This window comes from Rhipicephalus microplus, chromosome 4, assembly GCF_043290135.1.
Source record: "Rhipicephalus microplus isolate Deutch F79 chromosome 4, USDA_Rmic, whole genome shotgun sequence".
Lineage (NCBI taxonomy): Eukaryota > Metazoa > Arthropoda > Arachnida > Ixodida > Ixodidae > Rhipicephalus > Rhipicephalus microplus.
In genome coordinates, this window is record NC_134703.1 from 132,570,950 (window position 1) to 132,592,921 (window position 21,972).

Sequence of the window (21,972 nt, forward strand, 5' to 3'; positions counted from 1 at the left end):
CCACTGCTGGGATTATCTCCGCAAACTGTACCGAAGAACAAGCACTGGCTGATAGGCACGCTTCACTGGTTTCTCGATCTGCATCCGTGCTGAAACAATGTGAAGACTCGAGTGCTCACTATTCTTTTTGCTTCTTTATTGGGAGCTACTGTTCGGACACTTGATGTAGAAGAAAGCAGGCTGGCTATGGAACATTTTAATTATGACCACCAACACGAACGCACAAAACCTTTCTGTCCCCGCTTCTGCGTGGATTTCTTCCCCATTTTCTCCCTCGGCTTTCTTGTACATTTTTTTGTGACCACCGTGCGTCGGAAATTTTGGGAAACAGGCGAGCGCTCGGATGATTGAAAAGATAGTTTAGTAAGGACTCATTGAAGCGGGATCTCACAGCGGGTCATTTGGAAATAAACAAAAAAGGGAGAGAGTGTGAACCTAGCGCAATGTGACCACAGCTAAGGCATAATGCGAGATTCCGCATGAAATATTGACGTTACGAGAAAAAGAGCGAAACAAATGTATGTACATATGTGTACAAATGCTAATACGAGAAATAAAAATGTTTTTCTTTTCCTTGTTCATACTTTCTCGATGCCAAGGAATTCGATTGGTTCACTGTGTCACGTGACATCAAGTACGTCTTCAATGGAATAACGCTGCGCTCGTTTGGTTGGCTGGTTTTGGTGCTCGGTGTGTCCAGGAAAAGTGGTCGTCGTGGTTGTGGCGGTCCGAATCTGCGGAGGTGGCACACTTGGAAACGGCTCTGCGAAGATGTAAATGCGTTCATAAAGCCTGGCGGTGCACCAAAGGTATTTTCCCCGTTACATCGTGCTTACGAGACGCTGAACTTCGTATTCGTAAGCTGCGCTCGCGCTTAGCGCGACGCGATGCCAGGCGGGCTTCGCCCGTTCCGGAGTCTCGATCGGGGCTCCAGAGACTTCCAAGCATCGAGAAATCGCGGCTTTTATTAGCTACCTATACGGACAGTATTTCTGAGCTGGTCTTGCGGAGTATTTGCGTTCAAATATTCTCGAGATAAATGAAACGCGTGATTGCGTTTTTGGTGACCCAGTGCAAGTTTTCAGACTGTAGGTTTCCCGCTTCTCGAGGTCCCTGGAAGTTTCCAACGAACTGACCTTCGAAGCAAAGGACCGTACTGCTGCCTTAGCGTAGAAGAGAAAAATGGGAAAATTATGAAAGTGGGTGCAGTTTTTATCCGAAGTCTAATCTCAGGTATCTTTGTGCGGCTTAAGCTCGGCAGCCGAACAAAGGGAGCCGATTTTGTCAGGGGGTCGCCTATATCTCATCAGATTGGTAGGTTTGTTAGTGAAACTACAATGAGTAGCCGATGAGAGCTGCTCTCAGTGTTCTTTAAAGTAATAATTCTCAATCTGTGCGCTAAATTTTCTGTGAAACGCGAGTTTGTATCGTTTCGCGTGTCCCCGTTTTTCGTTTCTGAACGTCAGCTAGCCTGCGATAAAATTAGAACAGGAATAGCTTCCCGGTATTATAATACGCTTCTCGGCCTGTATATATATACGTGAAAGTTGTTAACCTGTTTTTCCATAATCTGATTTCTTTATTTGTATTGCACTGTGTCAAAAAAAAAAAACGCGTCAAAGCACCGGAGCTGTGGTTCCTAGGTAGGTTATCGATCAGCCACCTCCGCTATTCAGATACAAGCGTTTATTCGGTATGCGCAGTAAACACTCATTCACGCTCGCTATATTTTATAACGCTAAGCTAATCGTATCCCTAATCGCAAAATTGCAAGACTACGATATCGTCTCCCCCTGCTGCCGGGGTTCTTGATTCGATCCTCTTACGTAGCAGTGGCGACGTAACGCAGCTCTTTGTTCTACTTCTTACGAGATCATCGCGTTCGCTCGAATAAAAAAAAAATCTTTATTGTTGGATAATCCAGGACATAGCCTCATGTGCACCTTTGGTATTGCAGCAAATGAAATTAATTTTCCTAGTTTTTTCTTTACTTGAAGTGAGGCAAAGGTATAATTCACTCGTCGCTCGGACCATTTACGATCGGTACCGGACCGGATTGAAATTCTTGATCGTAATTTCATCGCCAGCATAGCAATTCGACCGCAGTCATATTCGATCACGATCGAAAATACCGGATACACTGCTGTGTGCTGAAGACGCTCGCCGGTGGCCTTACCGTTACGACATACAAACAGCACCGTTTATTAGCCGCTTCTAAAATGTAGTGTGAATGGGCTTTCCTTTAATGTAAGCCACAATGTGCAAAGTGTCGCGCTATGGCAGTTGTGGCACTGAACCAAAGTTTGTACAGCGTTGTGGTGACAACATGACTTTATATAACAGCCATCCTGCTTGAAGGCACACTTCTTTGATTCATTGTATCTCAAGTTATTTCCAGCAAAACATACTGTGCTTGAGCCTATGTAAATGCTTCTGTGAAATGGAAACGAACGAAATGGCCGTGTAGATTAAGGTTTAAGAACCGATATTTCTAGTCGCGCACTATTGTGTGCCATATATTATGCATTGGTTTTGCCACGTAAAAGCAGTGAACTTGGGCCTTATTTTTGTGCGTGTGGATGGGTGGGTGCAAGGTTCAAACCCCACATTTATTGAAAAATTGTCTTCACCAGGGCCGAGACTTGTGCAACACTGCACAGTTCACTTGAACGAAGGCCTTGCAAATGTCTCCTCAGTCTTGCATCATGCAGTCGTGTGAATAAATCGGGGGCGTGAAATGTGCTGTACGGCAACAAAATAATAGTTATATTGGTTTGGGGCATTATCAAGAAGAGCTGTGCAACTACTATGCACATGTTTACTATACTTGTTCCAAGTATGTTAGTAATCGTGCATTGTACAAGAAATTCTGGCCTCTTATTATGTACCCACCATATCGAACACAATAAAATTTCAGGTCTGAATAGCAGCCTTGAAGTAATATTAGCGAATGCAAGGAGGTCTTATGTCAATATTTAAGTTCATTAGGGCAAATGAAATTGCTGCTGAATTAACATGATGACCACCTCTTAAGGGCAACATACTAGTGATTATAATGTCATAATAGCATGTTGGAATTAACTGGCTTAACACGATCCAGTACACTGCTGATGTTATCTTTGAGGACCCAAGCCAAATATGACCATGGTGCATCTGCAGCTCATCAGACAGTAGTGCTATGTTCCAAGCCACAGGTTCGCATATCCATTCACTAATGTGTTGATAATGCACTAACATTATTGGCATAACAATACAGCATAACGAGTGTCTGGGAGCGTCTGAGTATAAATGTGAGGGCTGTTTCTGCGGGAGCAAAAGTGGTTTAGGATTTGAATCGGGACAACTTTAAAGTAGTGTCATAGATAAATTTGCAAGGGACGATAATGTTAGGAGGTGTAATATAAAAACGAGCTCACAATTCCCATCCGGACCTTAATACCTGTAAGTATGTACAACCTAAGAAGGCTGTAGAAGCTCTCCCGAGATGACCAAAGTGTGCCATCCGCTTGCTGTCATGACAAGAGCAATCATTCTATTCCCAGTCACGTAATATTGTAATGGCTGCCATGCAATTCATCAGGATCACAGGCTGTGCAGCTTGCAATGCTGTTGCAGAATGTGTGCCTATTGGTGCAGGCTTATGTGCAGCTGTCTTTAAGATGGAAAAGCCACTGGCTTTTAAAATGGCACTTCACTCGGCAAGAAGAATCAGAAGGGGTTGAGGAGCCCTTTGTTTCATCAAGTGACTGCCACACAAAGGCAGGAGACACAGAAAAGAGGGGAGAAGGAGAATGAATTTGTTTAAATCAAGCTTCCGATGGTTGTATGGGAGTCAGCAGTGCTTGTAGATATGGCCACAACAATGCAATGTCAATTTCTAGTCGCCAAGAATCGGGAAATGGTTGCTGAGATGAATAGGGGTGGGGGGAGATTGATTTTTAAATGATATAAAAGAAAATAAAAGTGTGAGCCCCGTAATTGTCTGCATCTGAGTGCGACACCTCAACAGTGGCTCATGAAGGAAGGGTATAAGGAGGGATTAAAAGGGATAGGGATAGAGATGAGGACACTCGCATACAGAAGTAAAGAAAGAAAAATAGAGAAAGATGGGGCCACAGTTGAAGAAGTACGAGGGTGGGGTACCACTCAGCGAGAGCTTCACGCGTCGAGAGATGGCGGAGGGCAAGCCGGAGGCCAGCGATCGCAGGGGCACAACCGTTCGGCACGGAATCCAGCGAGCGAGTCGTGAATGGTGTTGCTGTAGCTCAGCTAATATTGCTGGTGTTGTCGGTCCTTCCGCTTCTAGTGGCAAATTCCTTTGTCTCTTTCGTCCACTTTGGGGAAAGAGAAAGCTTTTGGAAAGCCAGAAAATTTTGCCCTATGGAGGGTTTGAATTTTATGCGGTAGTTCCTCATGGTGTAGAGATTTCAGCAGTGTTGGCTCAGGCTAGTCATTACTCTGCAATACTTCGATCTGTTACGCAGAATAGGAGAGATAATTGCAAACCGGGTATGCCCGTGCCTATTTTTTGCATCATTCCTTTCCTTCTGCTGCAAATCAAGGTTAGAAATATAGGGGTATCAGCTTGGTGAGACGACCTTTGGTTGCTCTTACACTTTCGCGAGATTTTACGAAATAAGCACTAGTCTTATCAGTGCCTATGAGTAACATTTGTGGCCTACTGTCTTGGCTCATTGCAAAACTGCTGTGGCCCATCGGCAGCTGAAGGCACTTTTTTTTTTCTCAAGATGATATAGGAGTTGGTGTGTTAATACGTAATCAGAGGTAATCAACTAGTTAGAGCAAGCTAGTGCGTGATCGTTGTGACCCGCTAACAGTACTGCACATTTTATTTGCATATTGCTATACCTAAATACAAATACAGAACTGCTTTAGCATACTGTGAAGTTACACATCCGAATATTACTTTTAGGCGACGGCCCATCAGTACCTCTGGCTGACTTCATTGGCTTTTGAGGTGAAGCATGTTTTAAATAAGATTCAAGTACAGTAGTGTATGCTGCATTTACTAGCAAAATTAGTTGTGCTGTGGCTGATGCAGCATAACCTTAGGCACTTTTGCTTCGCTAATCTCTCTGACCAGTGAATTGCTGAAACCTCAGAACAACCTGTTACCAGAATGAAGCCAAGATAGACTGGCTTGCACAGTTCTATGCATGTCTTTGCCATGTAGTTTTTTATTTTTAATCATTTTGTATTACCCGGGAGCTGAATAGCCTTACTTCTGCATACTCGTTGCACTAACCTTCCCCCCAACTTAAATCATATTTACTTTGTCGTTTTTTGTTTTTTTTTTCATACGTATTTTAACTGTGGAAGTGCTAGTGGTAGCAATGACAGATTGCTTTCGTCTGACTGAGAGGAGCCACTATTGGAACCACATCATGTGAATGCATGCTCAAGTGACATGTTTCGCCAATCAACGGTGCCAATCTGCCATATTCAACATCAGCATAACCTTGACGTTGCTGACATTAAAAGGCTAAAATGAGCTCAGATTATTAAAGGGATGCGATAAGAAATGACCATTCTTCTTGCATTAGTAAATTGCATTTTTATAATACCAGGATGGTGTGATGTATGAAGCTAATTTAGAGAGATGAAATGAAAATAGCGCAAGGGTGCACTCAGTCATTAATCTGCAAGGACAAGGTATAAAAGCTCTCTGGATATCTTGAGTTGGTAATGCAAAAAATACAAAAAGAAATATTACTTTAATTTTATATTTGATGGTTTCGTGCTGCCAATTTCCCACAGAATGGGTGCCCTGCTGAGCGACTATGAACTTTGTTCTGCTCAGCGCCAGGCCAGAAGTGTGCTTGTTCTTATTTATCCAGTAGGTGCTTGGTGGCAGCAATGCTCTGCCTCCCACATTAGCTGTGGGTGCCCAACTATTTCAACAAATCTGTGGTGGGCCAAGGTATGCCCAGGGACCTTTGAAGGAGCTTACAGGACTACCTTTCGAAATGAGTACCTCTAAACAACCGAGCACCAAGTTGGTGTACTCTGCTGAATGAGAAAAACCGGTAGGTTCGCGGTCGGCACTGGGAATCGAACCCAGTACCTCCCGCATTGGAATCAGATGCTCTAACCACGTAGCCACTGCAGCAGATAACTTCAATGCAACAGCAGGAGAAGCATGGGAAGAACAAGGGATCTGCAATTATGACATTGACTTTAGATAAGTAGAAGTACTTGCAAAAACAGAACTCCTTGTATAGTAAACACCTACTTCAGAAAGCATAAAAGTAGGGAAATGGAACCGAACATTCAGAGGGACATAAGAAGAAACAAATTTTGTACTGTGAGGCAATTTAGGCATAGCTTAAGGCATAACACTAGCAGGCAACGTGAAGTCTAAGTGATGACAGATTGGCAAAGACCTCATTATCCCCAACATGAAGAGAGCGAGATCGTCAATCTTGAAAAAACGACCGTTAAAAAACATGTGCTCCAGTGAGCAGCTGCCTTGAGGAAGACAAGACAGCTTGTTTAAACCTTGGCTGCAGTGACACCCTATGTTGAAAAATGTTCATCTCCTTAATTTAGGTATACTGGGACTTGAAGCAAGTGGATTCAATATTGCCGTTGATGACAAGTATTGTGGGTTCTGAATCGGTAATTAAAGTTTAACATAAGCCACCTAGGCAAGAAATAAGCATTATCCCTCAAACAAAAGACAATAAAGAAATGATGACAAATGAGAGTGACCACTTCAACGAGGAATAAAATATTGTTAGCTCTACTGTCGAGCCTCATGAATTAGAGTAAGTTTGGCAACATACTGACTTTTAAAGTCTAAGAGATATAAGGTGAAGCTTATATATTAAAAAAAAAAGGTGGCTGCGTCAAGACTTCTATAGGGAAGGGTACTCTGGGAGGAGGTTCAACAAGTGCAAAGTAAAAGATGCATTGCTGGCAATTTCGCTGGCATAGGGAGGAGACTGATGACTTCTTCAGTACTGTGCAATTTGCATATGAGTCATCCGACCAATCCATCCAGTTAGTCGGACAGGACGTTGGAAGTTCCACATGCAACCTGAAGTTAAAAACTAAAAACGCCATAGGAAACATACCCTCTACACACAATCTCCTAAAAGGTCAAATATGCCTGTCAGCCGAAAGGTGGTGGCCTTCTATTAATGAATAAAAAGAAAAATTTAAGAATTAAAACTTGTAGACTCATCACTTTTCTTTCACTATTCTATGAAATATTTGTAGAGTTAATTTTGAATAGGAAAAGAGAAACACTTGACTTTAAAACAAGCTAGGGAGCAAGCTGGTTTCATGAAGTGTTTCTGAACATTGAACGGCAGCCATGTGAGCAATCAGCTAAATGAGAAACTGTTCTGCTAAACCCTTTATATAGCTTTCATAGGCTGTGAAAGGGCATTCGTTTTCGTAGAAATGCCAGCAGTATTGAAAAGATTTCGTCACCAAGGTGTACATCCGCGAAGATTTCCGTGCGACCTTGCTTCTCACAAAGAGCAAAGAATGGGGATTGAGAAAGAGATCACTGCGTGCTTGCACAAAGTATTCTGGGCAAGCGCTGGCTTGCAAATGACATTGAGCCCTTCAGCACTGACTGTGATGAATTGCGAAAAGGTGATTGAGGATCTAAAACGAGAAAGTCCTAACTCTTCGTGACATGCCGCTTCCATTCGTAAGCGCGACATTTTTTTGTCCTTTCTGTGCACTGCCGGCAAGGAGGAGGCCGCAAATAGTGAGTTATTGATAAATTAAGCGCTGTTGTTGCCGTATGTACTCTTGTCACTTCTCACATATGATCACTTTGGTGAGAGGTTAATGCTGGGGCATTTTGGCAGGAATTTAAAATTTTTTTTTATTCTTTTAGGTATGCCAGCAGACAACTATCACATCTTATTTGGGTGGGTCATTCAATTTATGAGAATAAAGTATAGTAATACTGACTGCACGATAATTAGGCACATATTTACGTTTTTGCTGTAAAATACATTTAGAATTTGTTGTGACTCTTCCATTTGCATTGTGTTTAGTCTCTAGAACCTTGGCATCAATGCATGTCACTACATTGATGCCTCTATAGCCCGATCTCAGGGCGAATAGGCAAAATTATTTTGCACTTCGTGCGCACTCCAAGTACCTGCAATAGTGGATGTATTGTAGACTGGGGCCACAAGTTGAACAACCGGCGATACTAGTGACAGAGAATGTGGCTGAGAATATTGCCACAAGCTGAGAATATCATGTTCGCCAGCATCAGATATGTCTTTAGTCTCAGAGGTAATTGTCTGCCACGCTTCCGTCACCTAGGGGGGGGGGGGGGGCGCATCTCTTGTCTTGTATCTTACCGCAATCTGATTACCGACAGGGGATCCTACTCATGACAAAGGAATTTCCCCAAGAGTAAGGATGGTATGAAATGCGTGCTGCAGGAATTCTCATACCATGGCCAACTCACCGCTGTTCCTAAAGTGAAAAGTGGACAATCGTTGCATTCTACCTGTACTCACTTATGGTCCAGAAAAGCTTTGAGGATAATGAGTAAACTTGAGAAGTAGTTAAGGGGTCCTACAACACTTGTTCCACTGAGGTCATAAAACACTGCTGATCGGTAGTCGGGCTTTTGAAATGGCCTTGCCATATTTTTATCGAAAGACTCTGTTTGTTGACCTCAATTTTTGCTCCTTGATTCCGTCCTGATTTATTTTGTTTTCTTCCTTTGCAACCAGGTGAAATAAGACTTTACAAACTGCATTATTTTTTTCACCCACATCTTCGTTCAGTATAGAAAAGGTAGACAACCTTTTTTTCAATTTCACTGTGTTGACATGAAAGAGTTATCTGTTACTCAGTAAGCCCTATACGATTTTTTTTTTCCAGTGCTCATACAAAAAGATGGAGAACTGTGACACGTATGCACAGGACGATGAACGGGCATCACGCCCCAACCTGCTTGACCTTCCCTCCGAGATCATCGAGAAGATACTGCGGCATACGAACTTTGCGACCATTAGCAACACTCGCATGGTGAGCAGCCGTGAGACCTTGGCGAACCTTGTAAAAACATTGACCTTCTCTGAATTGTTTATTCGAGAATGAACTAGTACCTATGGATCCTGCCGAGCAACTGGTGTGTGCTCAAAAGTGTACCAGAATTTTTAGTGCAGTGACGTTGAAGAGGAGTTGATGAAAACACTTTGCAGGGGAGACGTAGCTGTGCCTATCATATCATGCATGTACGGCTGATCGGACAATGTAGATCACGCACTCATGTACTGAAATACTGTTAACTACACATTTTTTTTTCTTTAAGGAGCCTCAATAACCAAAGAGGATCACTAGTTAGCATCACGGGGAAGACCCCAACAAAAGCATTTTAGAGGCAACATAAAGAGCTAATTGCTTTGTATTAAAAAATAAAGGTCATTCTGAAATTTCTTATTAAGAGTTGGCAGCTTCCAGCTCATAAAGAGCGAACGTGCTACTGACGCCAGTGGGCAGAAAAAGAGTGTTCTACACTCTCCGTCATGACTACTGGTGGTGCTAACCAGCACTCCGAGATTTTGATGCCTATATACACCCCATAAAGTGAGCAATGAGATGACCACCGCTGTAGCTCAGTTGGTGAGCATTGGATGCATTACACTGAAACTCCTTTAAGAGTGGCATGCTCCAGGCAGCAATTCTTGTCTCTTATAAGCAGGGTTTACATGCGTTTTTTTTTTTTTTTATCAACCCCAATTTTAAGGTAGGCACACTGGTGTCTCTTATACCCATTTGTTTCTTATATAAGTGTTTCTTTTAAAAGGATTTGACTGTATTCGAGCGTTGCAGCTTGGGTCTTTGATTATCTTTTCACCCACTTTTCTTCCTTCACATTTACATGGCAATTACTTCTCATAACATCCTCTATTTTGTCTTTGGCATCGTTATCTGTTAATTCTTATTAATATTGTGTAGAGCAACGAAAAATTAACCCTTAAGCTTCTGTTTCTTCCCTGTTTTCTCATTAGTACATGCTAGCCTGGACACAGCAAAGCTCCCTCTGTCTTTGTCCATTGTAGTAGAGCGTCTAGATACCAATGTTGTTCACTTCAGGTGTGCCACCACCTGAATGATGCAGCATCTGGACTTCTCAACTCAGAGTTTGTGCGGCTGCGGGGTTCCATGCAACAGCGCTTCCAGGCCATCAAGGCACAGATGCCGCGACGAGAGTCGGCACGCCGCAAGCATCCGCTCTCACGCGAGTGTGACATCATTGAGACGGTGCACATGCGGCTGACTCTGCTGCAGATGACTTTTGGGAAACACATTGAGCGAAAGCATTGCTGCTTTTTCCCAGGGGAGGTACGCTATTTACGCTAGTCACTGGTTTTACCCTCATAATTCGTGCTGTTTTCGTGTAAATGCTGCTTATGGACTGGAACAGAGACTGTTCTGGCCCGAAGTGTTCTTGGGTTTTGAACACCACATCAGGTTTTACAAATTTTTATGGAGCCCCTCCTTTCACTGCTTTTCGCTGATTTGGAATTCTTAAAGTTGTGCTCTAGCGGCCTTTGTTGTCCATTCATCGTGTCTTGTCACATGATCACACAGTGGTTAGTACAGTCCAAAAACAAGGCTAACAGTGCTCAAAACCAGTTTGAAATGAACAGTCCAAATTAATATGAACTACAGAAATAACAAAGAATTAAACAAAATAATTATCAAAAAATCGCAATCATCTTTTGAAAAATTCGTCTTATACCCACGCCGCGCCACTGCCTCGGCAAGTATGCAATTGCGCAGGGTTGCCCATGCTACACACTTCATTGCGTTTTATGGTAGTAGCATGGTCCTATGCATTAAGCATAGGACCATGCTTCCGTGTATCAGGTAATGGGCATGGGCTTAATTGTAATTAATAAAGCTGTGCAAATAGCAAAATTTGGGTGCAAAGTGGACTCGAATATTTAAGTGGGATTTGCATCGAATATTTTTCTACTATTTTGAAGCGAAATTGCAAAAAAAGAAGTTGGAGAGGCTTCTTAAGCATATTTTTGTGAGAAAGCAACATGAAAGTGTTTCTTTTGGCTAGGTTGATGAAGTGCTGGCAGGTTTGTGTTCCATATCAAGAATAAGACTGCGGCAATGCAGAAGCTGAATTGTGTTAATGTTTACGACTTCAAGCAATCATAGTGTTTCTGACAACACTTTACACAGAATAGTCAAAGACACTTTTTTCAGCCGCTCATCCTCTTTCAACTTTTGTGGTTGGTATGGCCCAACTGATTGGGCGAATAAGGGTGTGCTCCCTTAGAGTTAAGGACAGAAGAAGGACGAAGTAAGGGCAGGGCGGTTAGCCAGTTCTCAGACCGGCTGGCTACCCTGTGCTGGGGAAGGGGGGTAAGACGAATAAAGGATTACATAAAAGAGACGTTAAAGGGAAAAAAAAAGAAGGTCAATAGTATGATCGACGACACTTAGTCTGTCTGTAAAACCACTTGCCCGCAAAAAGCGCAACAACGCTCTCAATACTTTGCATGCCGAGGACGCTAGCAGAAACTACCCATTATCGTGAACAATCCATCCTTATATGTCATCTTCCATAGCCTAACACCTGGCCCAGCTGCGCCTAGTGCATGCAGCGGAAGAACTGTAATGGTCGGCTCAATTAAGCTAAGACTAATAAAGTCATTCCTAATTTATCTAAAGGAGAGCATGGCCAAGGTGAGCTCAGCTGAGCCATTTGAAGCAGGGCCAATTTTAATTAAGCCATTTTAAGTTGAGCCAACTTAGTTATGCTAATTAATCAAATATAATTATAAAGGTCTGACTTAATTATTAAATTCGAATTGCTGATTTCGGCCCTTCATGTTGTTATCAAGCCTATCCTGTGTGTGGGAATGGATGTACTAATCTGTACTAAGTCAGATTAAGATAAATACAGGTCAATTATGCTTTGCTTGGTGAGTCCATGATAGAATAAGCCACCCTGAATTTAGTCAGGACGAGTTAACACAACGTCATCTGTGCTCTGACTGAGTATGTACTCGGCTGGCCACCAGCTCTGCTGAATCAGACCTTGCACCACTATTGCAAAAAGCCTGAATTTTTTATTTATTAATTTTTGTAGTATACATTACATTATCTGGGCATATCATGAAACGTGTACACTCAAACTTCATTATAAAAAAAGTTGCAACTTGCACGAAATAAATTTGTTATATCCGAAAATTCGCTATGAAGATTTATTTTTCACACTATATCTATAGCAAAATATTTTTAGTTTTTGTTATAACCGATATTTTTTTATATCGAGGTTCGAGTGTATTTGAGGCATATGGTAGTCGGTGATATCGGCGGCTGTTCATGTCTCGAACTTGTGTACATGGTCTTTGTATATGCCAACTCTGTTGGCTCTGGGCATCCTGTTCAGATCTTGGACGAAGTGCACCGCATCCTGAGGTACGTGGAGGTGACGCCCACGCTGAGCCGTGCCTACAAGGTGACGGATGAGCTCTTTGACCTGACCACCATGGCCATGGAGTACTTCAAGGAGCACATTGAGCCCACGCTGCCCGAGATCAGCTACTTCGCAGCAGACTTCCTTGACTATCCTCGTGAGCACACTTCCGTATCCCGCTTCCTCCTATGTCTCAATTTTCTGCGAGAAACATTGAACCACAAAGGGATTAATTGCCGGGTCTTTTTCATTGCTGTGCAGCTTGCTTGAAAAACCAGTCGCTGATGGAGTCGCTGTTTGAGCCACCGCAATGTACAAGCATGCAGGGCTCATCGTCCAGTGCACCCCAGTCTCCTCAGCCACCTCCAGTCAATCCAACAGTGAAGAAACGACTACGAAAGCTGAGGGAAAGCATGAAGAAGTGAGTCATATTATGTTGGAGCCGCTTTGTGTTAGTGCATCGGTAGTGCGGGTTGTAATGGACCCATCATCGTCATAATGAGCAATCGCTTTATGTCCTCCTTGATGGTGACAACTGCTGTCATTCAGGTGACTACTGTATTTTCTTACGTATAACCTGCACTACTAACTTTGACTTTACAAAAAGAAAAACAATTTATCTTATACCTACGTATAACCCGCACCCCAGCTTTCTAAGCGCATTTTTCCATTTTTTTTTTTTTGTGCAGGTTTTATGCGAGAAAATTCAGTAAGTGCTAGCTTTTTGTCTCCTCCCTAACTTCGTTTTCCGCAGCAATTGTAGCGCAATTTTTTTCAGCCATGAAAAACTAACTAGCGCAACGCCTCACTTTGCTAGCTTCTCTTGTTCCTTTTTCCTGCGGTTTAGTTCGCATGGATCTTGAATGAAACTGTGCGGACAAACCATGCTGGCACATAATGCTGTGCACAGATACGACTGCCCTGCCACTCCACAGAGCTTTAAAAAAATCAAGCTTTACTCATTGAAATTGTTGCAAACTGGATAACCCGGGACATCACCAGGCGATTAGAAGCAAGTTTTGTCCTAGGCTAAACATATTACAGCGATTTTTTTTAACGGAGTGTTTACACAGAGGGACGGAACTGAGAATTCAACATTGCATTCAAGTGATTCTTACCATGTTTTGATATTGGAGTAATTAAAAGAATGCCAAGAGCCAAATGGTAGCACTCTGGTGTCTCAACAGAGTGCAATTCTGTCGTATGTTTGTCACATGCTTTAGCTTGAATCAACTCTCATGAAAGAAACCTTCGAATGCTCCGAGCAGAAGTGTGATACTGGGATTGAAGCGAGCAAATTAATTTTGCGTGCACGATTTCAATTTCCCAAATGATTACAGTGGTGGAGATTGATAGTGGCCATCAATCTAGTGAGGTCAAAAAATTGGATCCTCACAGATCTGCTTGCCAGTACATTACATTATTCAGAAAGTGAATTTTTCTCCTTGGCGCGTTATTATTGTCTCACCCTTGTTCTCGAGGAGCAGGGGTTGTGGAACCACATTGATAGTTACTATGGTGGCGGCATGATTGCTGTGCAGGATTTAGTAAGCAGCGATGGTCTGCAAGGTTCCAGTAAGTAGAAGCTTTCAGCTCATGTCATTGGCAACATGCGTGGCAAGTGTTCTGTGTAGACTTGTGCAAATATTCGAACGAATAGGAGGGTATTCGAATTCGCTGCGATTTGACTTTAAGTGATTGGAGATATTAAAGTATTTGCAAGGAACGAATATATGTATATTAAACCGAACGTACCGCCTGTAAAGGTGGCTTCACTGCAGTGTAGTAGAAGTGTTAAATCGTGACGGCACTTATCCAGGGGAAATCAGCTCTGCCGCGAAGATGCCCTTCAAATTTGCGGGGATTTGCAACACTTTTTGAGCATTGTCGGAAAACGCTGCCGATCGGTAGTCTAGGCTGCCGAGGACACGCGAGCCAAATATTATAGCGCAGCGCCCGGCCTGAAATGCACAATAAAGTCTCAGTCATCAATAATTGCTCCCTCCTCTCGGCAAATGACTCCACAAGCCACTAAACCGACCGCACAGTAAGCACTGGCCTTTATTAACATTAGCGTTACTTGTCGAGCGTTTAATATACTGCACGCATCGGCACCAACTTCTTAATGTAGTATTTAACCCTGGATCAGAGTCGGCACCAAGCTCGCTTCATCTCCATTTCTCTTCATTGAATACCTCCCGTCTCATCCGAGACCACCTCGTGGGACAAACCCCTTCTTGGTGCTTCACTAATGCAGCAAACAACTTTCCTTTCCTCAGAGACATGTCTGTGCCTCTGTGTTCCCACACTTTGCTCTCGTCATCCTCCAAGAAATCAGCTAAGGAATAACTCCGTCATTTCGTTAACGTACAGCTTTAAAATACTTTCGCGCAACGGCAAGCCTGGCTAGACAGCCGGTTGGACACGATGCTGCCGTCTGTCTACACTTGCTGTGACAGCATGCCGCATCATAATCCTGTCGAGAGCGGTTTTGCGACAGGGACCACTTGTTTCTCAGGCTGGCTCACCATGAGAACGATTCCACCGTGCGGGTGACTCACCAGCACAAGGTGCGATGAAAAGAGCTCACGGTGTTTGGCAACAAAAGCACGTGCAGAGGCAAACGGCCTAGTACACTATCTGCGCAGCCACTTTTCATTATTTCCCCTTTTCGTCAGGTGCCGTCTACAGACTGGCCATCCTTTGCTTGCCACAATCATAACTTTGGTGTTGCCGCTGGTAGTTTTTCTTGCATGTTTTCTGGCTAACTGAACAACTTGCGCCATGGGCCCTGCTTCTAGTGTTAACTCGCACCACTTCACGCTCCTTTGAAACCCTTTCGAGGCCAACTATAATGATGTGTGTATATATACTTCACTGACAAACAGAAACAGCGGGCAGGTGCTGGCGCTGCGTCGAGAGCTGAAGCTGACACGCCGGCGGGTGACCAACCAGCACCGGTACATTGTGGAGATGAAGGCCCGCCAGGACGACTACGACCAGAAGCTGCAAACGACATCGCGCAAGCTGAATGCGGTGCTGCAGGAACTAAACCGGTGCAAGACGGAGCTTCAGTACTGGCGCTCCAAGTCACCCGCTGTGCCAACCTGCACCTGCGGCAAAACCACTCTGCTCGGTGGGGGACCCTCCCAAGATGCCCCCATCGACTTCACACCCATTGACTTCCAGGAGGCGCCCTCTTCCTCCTGCACACTGCAGGGTGAGTTCGCATGACGATGAGACCTTATTGCAGGCTAGTTGGTTCCTTTTGATCGAGTAGCGTACTGCGCAAGAGCAGAGCGAGAAAGCAGGAAGAGAGATGGGAAAGAGTGCAGACTTCCGATTGTTCATTTCCTGAGAACAACACGCCAATATATGTAAGGGCTTGTTTTCGTTCGTCCAAGCCAATAATATATAGGTGTCGAAACCAATATACTCTCAAACCTCGATATAACGAAACATCAGTTATAACAAAGTAAATAAAGAATAGCCTTGCAGTAAATATAGTGTTAGAAATATACCTTCATAACAAATTTATAACTTATTTTCGTGTAGGATGCAACTTTATTACAATAAGGTTTGACTGTATAGCCATAGACAACACATGCACATAAGCATGAAAACATCCTAACTTCTGTAAATGCTGTTACGCAAGTGTTACAAGGAGCAACAAAGCGGTCGCACGTATGCGAAAAATTATGAGCATCAAGGACGGACATGTGTAAGCACCACACTTCGTGGTACTTGTGCTTTATTGCATACCGTATTTACTCGCATAATTTTCGCACTTTTTCTAGCGGAAAACAGATGAATTGTTGGGGGGGTGCGAGAAGTACACAAGGAAAATTTTCCACAAAAACGTACGAAGAGGGGTGGGGGTAAATACAAAGTTGCCGGAAATCGGGATTCCCACGCTAGCAACTAGCTAGAAGCTTTGAGAAGTACTACTAATCAAGACTCACTTTAACAGTAAAACCACAGGTTCAACACAAGGCAAGGTTTATTTGTGACACAAAAGCTGCACGCAAATAGTACCGAGTTTTGGAATACTGTATGCAAAGCCTGTGGGTGTAGCGTCAGCATTCGTCACTCAACGGGAGTCCGCAATGGTTAGCGTACCACATCGACCTTGGAATAATGGCTATCCAACACGCGGTCCTCCGCAGTTGCCTTCTGAGGACATAGTTTTACGATCTATCTCCGTTTTAGACACACGGAAGGCCCAGCGCGTCTTGGCGACTTTCAGCTGCCCGTGCTGCTGTCGCCAGTAGCAAACACAAAGCTCGTCGACTCCAAAGTGCCTTCTGGCGGTCCTGTTGCCATTGTTTAGTGCATGATCAATCACTTCAAACTTGAAAGCAGCCGTGTAGATACCTTATCGCCCTATAGCGTAACCACAGAACGGACAGAACATACATTGAGTCTTGCAACGCGCACTTGCCACTTTGACTTGGCTTAGATTGGATTAAGGTGGCACCAGGTAGTCGTGCACTATCATTTTCAGTGGTTGGAAGGAGCAGACGACATAACAGGTGCAATTTTCTGGGGTGTGATAATTTTGCGGAAAAAATAACATATTTTTGTGGGGCAATATCGAGGGTTCGAGAATAATGCTAGTGTGAGGATTAAGAGAGTAAATATTGTATACTGTAGAAACCGGAGATAGCGAAATCTCGAAAGAACTAAATTCTCACCACAACGAAATATTTTCGCAGCACCAGCAAACACCCATAGGATTCTACGCATTTCATAACTTGCAACTACGAAACATAAATTTACCAGATTCCCTGATGAACAAAGTTTTTGAGACAAGAGTGCATAATGTTACACTCATAACATTAACTGCATTCAAAAACTGCTCAAATGCATTAGTGGTACACTGAAATTGTGCATAGTTGTCGCCACAATGCACTTGCACAGCCACCGCCATCATTGCTTTTAAAAAAAAGCTAGCGACAATGATGATGGTGTGCCCATCTGTGTAGGTGATTGCACATGATGGTGTGCCCATCTGTGTAGGTGATTGCACATGATGGTGTGCCCATGTGTGCAGGTGATTGCACAGTGTCCCAACCAAGAATGCTGTACCAACTGCATTTTTAAAGGGGCTTTGAAACACTTTTTTTTTTTTAGGTAACCACAGAATGGATTCACTAAAAGAGCTTATTGCCTCACGAATTCAACTCTGCAGAAATTTTAAGAATCCATCCAGTACGAGTGGAGTTATAGAGAATTGTCGCACGCTGCAATTGCGTTCTCTCGTCACGGTGAAATGCAGGAAGGGACGGCAGGGGCAAATAAAATACGTCATGCACCTTGTGACCTTGGGCGCTTTTTTTTTTATATCGAATACGCAGTTTTTTTTCGTGTGATTGCACACGCATGCGTGGACAAGTCGCAGCCTCTTGCGGCGATCCCTATAACGGCCGAGCGGGCCATGTTCAAATTATCCAATGGCTGATGGCTTTTTACGAGTGATTTTTGAGCATCTTCAGTCATTTCTCAAGGAAAGAGAAAGTAATCTTTAGCTGGCTTTGATCATATATTGTGAATCCCAGGCCGCGTGCTGCGCTATAATGTTTGTCTCGCTTGTTCTAGGGAGCCTCTACTACCGATCGGCAGTGTTTACTTACCATGCTCAAAAAGTGTTGCAGTGCCCCTTTAAATACAAACCACAAATACCTGAGGCGGCCTTGCAGTAGGCACGTGTAAACGTCTTAATGGGTCAACGTGAAAACACCTGCTTGTTATGCCGACTCGTAATCACAGACTACGTAGCCAAATCCACAACCACAGAGTTTCGTTCGTTGGCCATCTGCTTTGCGTACCCATTGCTGCCACACGTGGTCGCATGTGTGGAGTGGTAGCACTCGCTGTGTGTGCTTGGTGCAATGTAATCTGTGTGTAGGGAATGTACAGTCTGTAGAACGACCCCGGACGATGTGTGTAATAACTTGGACTCGAGTAGCTCGTTTTTACCACATGGCAATAGACCACTTTGTCCAGTGCGAGTCAAAAGCTATGAAATTGTTGCAGGGAAAGGCTTGGCAAAGCAATCTTAGTAGTATTGCCTTTTGGAAATAAAACGTGGAGTCAGTTCCCTGTCTTTTGTGCCGCATCCTTGTGCCACTGAAGTTCCTGCAAGAGCAAAATTTTTTGCTTTCCCTGCCGATTAACAGTAGACTCTCGATGATACGAATTTGAAGGGAGCACTCAAAGTATTCGTATCATTCTGAATTCGTATGAACCAAAAACAAGTTTAAACTGATCATGAAGACAAACAAGAACTTTATTGGGGTCAACTAATACTTGCTGAAAAAGCAAAAAAAGTCCATGATGTTATTTTGAACCGTCCTACTTTCACTGCCTCTCAATAAAGTGCCGCAGTTTCCTCATTCGTGCTGCTGGCGCTATAAGGCCCGTTCACACTTGGCACCCAAGGAAGCGAAAGTGACAAAACTTAATGGAAATTCACTCGTTTCGCCACTTAAGCAGCTGGAAAAATGCGCCGCAAAGTCCACACAAAAAAAAGTCAGTTCTGGAGAATTCACTCTGAAGTATTCAAGCAAAAACGCCAGAGCAGCCGCAAAACCACGTCTGTGCCCATCGGATATTTTCAAATTCGTTTTGCCCCTTGCGTACGTGCCATCATTGCTGTCGTCGCCGCTTGAGAATTCATTCCTGAACATTAAAATCAGTACTGAGTTCTAGTTACGCATGCAAAGCATTGAAAAGGAACAATTTACACCTTAACAAACGATCTTTCGGGAGATACGCCAGAAAAAACAACACGAGCGAGTGCACCGGCAGTGGTGGCGACGGATTCAGCCAGCAGTGCAAAACGAAACACGTTAGGGCACGTCAACTCGCTGCTGCTGCCCCTTCTACTTCCGGTGTTCGCAGTGATCTTAATTCAAACCAGGCTGTCGATGAACGCTTCCTTTTCAAGGCCTTGAGCTTTGTCGTGCTGCGTGGGTAGTTTGCGATTACTCTGGCACGAAGCACTGCTGACACCATTGCCGCCTTGTTAAATGTACGGCTGGTCGTTTACATCCCGTGGTTTGAGTGCTAGTGCAGAAAGTGTAGCCAAAGCTGTAGCAGAAAGGTTATCTGCTATCGTGTGGGGGCAAAATTGGTCTCCGCCGATTTTTTTTACTTTGGCCTCACGGCAAGGTTTTCCAGCCGCTTTGCCAAAGCGAAGCGAGGAAAATATTCGCGAGTTTTGCCGCATTCGCTTCCATCGAGGCCAAGTGTGAAGGTCTTCTTCCCACAGACAAGCAGCATTGCGCCGCTCATATATGGCGGTCAACCGCCCGTTCATATCAACTGTAGTAGCTAGGGAAACCACTCGTATAACATCGAATCATGGCGTATTTTATATAATGTAGTCCATCCGAAGCAACCTTAAAATTTGTATCATTGTCAAATTCGCATCAACCGCAATCGTATCATCAAGGTTCTACTTGGTTATTGCCGGTGTCAACTGTACAATGCAATTTTGTTGGTCATTGTCAGTCTTGCGCAACAATGCTCACAGAAGTTAAAGAGGCCTTGCAACACTTTTTCAGCATGGTCAGAAACTGCCGATTGGTAGTCAAGGCTCCCGAGAACACGCGAGCCATCCGCGTATTCGAAAAAAAAAAATGAAGAGAAAAGGTGCTCAAGGTCACGAGATGCACATGACATTTTTCTTTGCCTGTGCCAACCCTCCCTGCTTAGCTTCCAACACTTTCACCGCACAGGAGAAGAGAAAATGTTATTGCAGCGTGCGTCAAATCTTTGTAACTCCTCTCATACTGAACGGATTCTAAAAATTTTTACAGCAGTGAATCCTTCAGGAAATGAGCTCCTTTATTTATTTCATGTCATGGCTACTTGAAAAAATGTTGTGGCCCCTCTAAGGGGTTTGTGCACATCGGCGGCGCATGTGTTGTGTATGCCTATGTATTGGCTTGTTCGCAAGAAATTAACAGTTCGAAGTATGGACTTTCCCATCCCCTTTTCTGCTTTCTCTTTTCATGTTTGCACAGTACGCCACCCATTTGAGTTCATGTTATTGATGTTCCACAGCGGGGACCATTTGGCTGTTGTTTGTTCGTCTGAAGTTGCAGCTGCAGCTGCACACTCGTATAAAGAGCTGTACTATTTAGCGTTGTGCGAATAGCAAAAGTAGCTTTGCTGCAATACGAGTGTGTGATGAGGTGAAGCATATTCAAAATTTTAGGGGTTTATTTTCAATCAGGCATTGACTTTATTTGACTGTGAAGTTTGAATAGTAAAATTCCGATGGGAATTGAATCGAATAGCAAACACTATGCGAAAAATATTCGAAATTTCAAATATTCGCACACCTCTCGTACTAAAAAAATTAAGCTTGGTTTCATGCGAAAAATAAGCAAAAATAGTACGTAGTGAATAGCAATACCCAGCACTGCATCGACATCACCAATTTTCCTTGATGCATAAGTTCGAGTTTACCTTGCCTGTTCTAGCCTAAATGCTGCTGCTGTTGAGACATTTCAACCAACGCCTTGTTCTCGATTTCTAATTAATCATAACAAGTCTAGTAACAGGGCTTAGTACCGTATTTACTTGATTCCAATGTGATGGGCAACATTTCATTGTATCCTGTTGCTAAAAAAAAAGTAAGACAAAAAGTTTTTGTGCATGACTGCACTTTTTAGACAGTTGGAATTTCGGAATTCGATGCGACACAAAAATAAACTTCAGATAATGCAAATCTAGGCAAAATCTCTAGTTGCATTTGAATAAATATGTTTCTTCTGCGTCCGTCATTTCACTCAGGTGCAGGAGAGGTGAAGCTAGTGCCCGCTTGCTACGGAACTCCACCGGAGAACATCGTTCCCAGCCTGAGTGACTCTGAGTGTTTGGCATTTGAAGAGGATACGGCGGACGCGTTGCCCGCAAACAACGTCGCACCCGTCGACAAGCCTGCACCAGCGAGGGCGTGCAAACGCAAGTTGGATATGGACGGAGAAGGAGCCGCCTCGTCATGCCTGGTCATCAAAGTACAAAGGAGCTCTTTGCCAAACGTGAATTAGCGACGCCGTGATGCTGACTGGTCGTCCCCTCGTATTTTTGCGTTTTATACCTTCGAGCAGGCTGCTCGTTTACCTTATGTTGTGTGTGCATCTGTTGTGTACTTGCGTTGCGTGTGTGTTACCGCCTGTTTTTTTAATTTCGTTTTGAAGACCATCTTGGGTGTGACTGAACGGTCTGTCTGAAGCTTTCTTATCACTTGCACAGGCCAGACTAGATTTGGGAACACCCTTTTTTTTTTTTTTTTGTCTTGTACTTTATGCTTGTAGCATCTGTGGCTTTGTTGCGAGTTTTGTTGCCAGAACCAGCGACTCTTCCATGTAAGAAATGTTGTTCTTTTTAATAAGGAGCTGCAAGCTTGACAGCGTGCAAGGCCTCATGATTAGTAGTGATAGCGTCGAGGTGTACACTAGGTAAATGGTAGTCTGTCAGATACTGTTCAAGAGCCTGTGCTATAAAAA

The 21,972-nt window shown here is 43.6% G+C and overlaps 1 protein-coding gene across 2 annotated transcripts; it reads left to right on the plus strand.

Annotated features, from left to right (window-relative positions):
• The first annotated feature begins 571 nt into the window (after positions 1 to 571).
• LOC119172366 (F-box protein dampened) lies at positions 572 to 21,657 on the plus strand. Of its 2 annotated transcripts, XM_075893663.1 has the most exons (8): positions 686 to 809; positions 8,736 to 8,799; positions 8,887 to 9,033; positions 10,105 to 10,353; positions 12,425 to 12,608; positions 12,713 to 12,872; positions 15,340 to 15,671; positions 21,257 to 21,657. In XM_075893663.1, the coding sequence occupies exons 3-8, from the start codon at positions 8,902 to 8,904 to the stop codon at positions 21,511 to 21,513; spliced, it is 1,314 nt and encodes a 437-aa protein (XP_075749778.1). In that variant the 5' UTR covers positions 686 to 809; positions 8,736 to 8,799; positions 8,887 to 8,901; the 3' UTR covers positions 21,514 to 21,657. The 2 variants fall into 2 exon arrangements, with proteins under 2 accessions (XP_037279327.1, XP_075749778.1); XM_037423430.2 differs by lacking the exon at positions 8,736 to 8,799 and having other exon boundaries at positions 572 to 809.
• Positions 21,658 to 21,972: the final 315 nt, after the last annotated feature.

Bases quoted from the DNA above. Each gene is read 5' to 3' on its own strand.
- LOC119172366 (XM_037423430.2), top strand. From the start codon at position 8,902: ATGGAGAACTGTGACACGTATGCACAGGACGATGAACGGGCATCACGC. The intron at 10,354-12,424 runs GTACGCTATTTA...CATCCTGTTCAG, and splicing joins GCTGCTTTTTCCCAGGGGAG to ATCTTGGACGAAGTGCACCG. The intron at 15,672-21,256 runs GTGAGTTCGCAT...CATTTCACTCAG, and splicing joins TTCCTCCTGCACACTGCAGG to GTGCAGGAGAGGTGAAGCTA.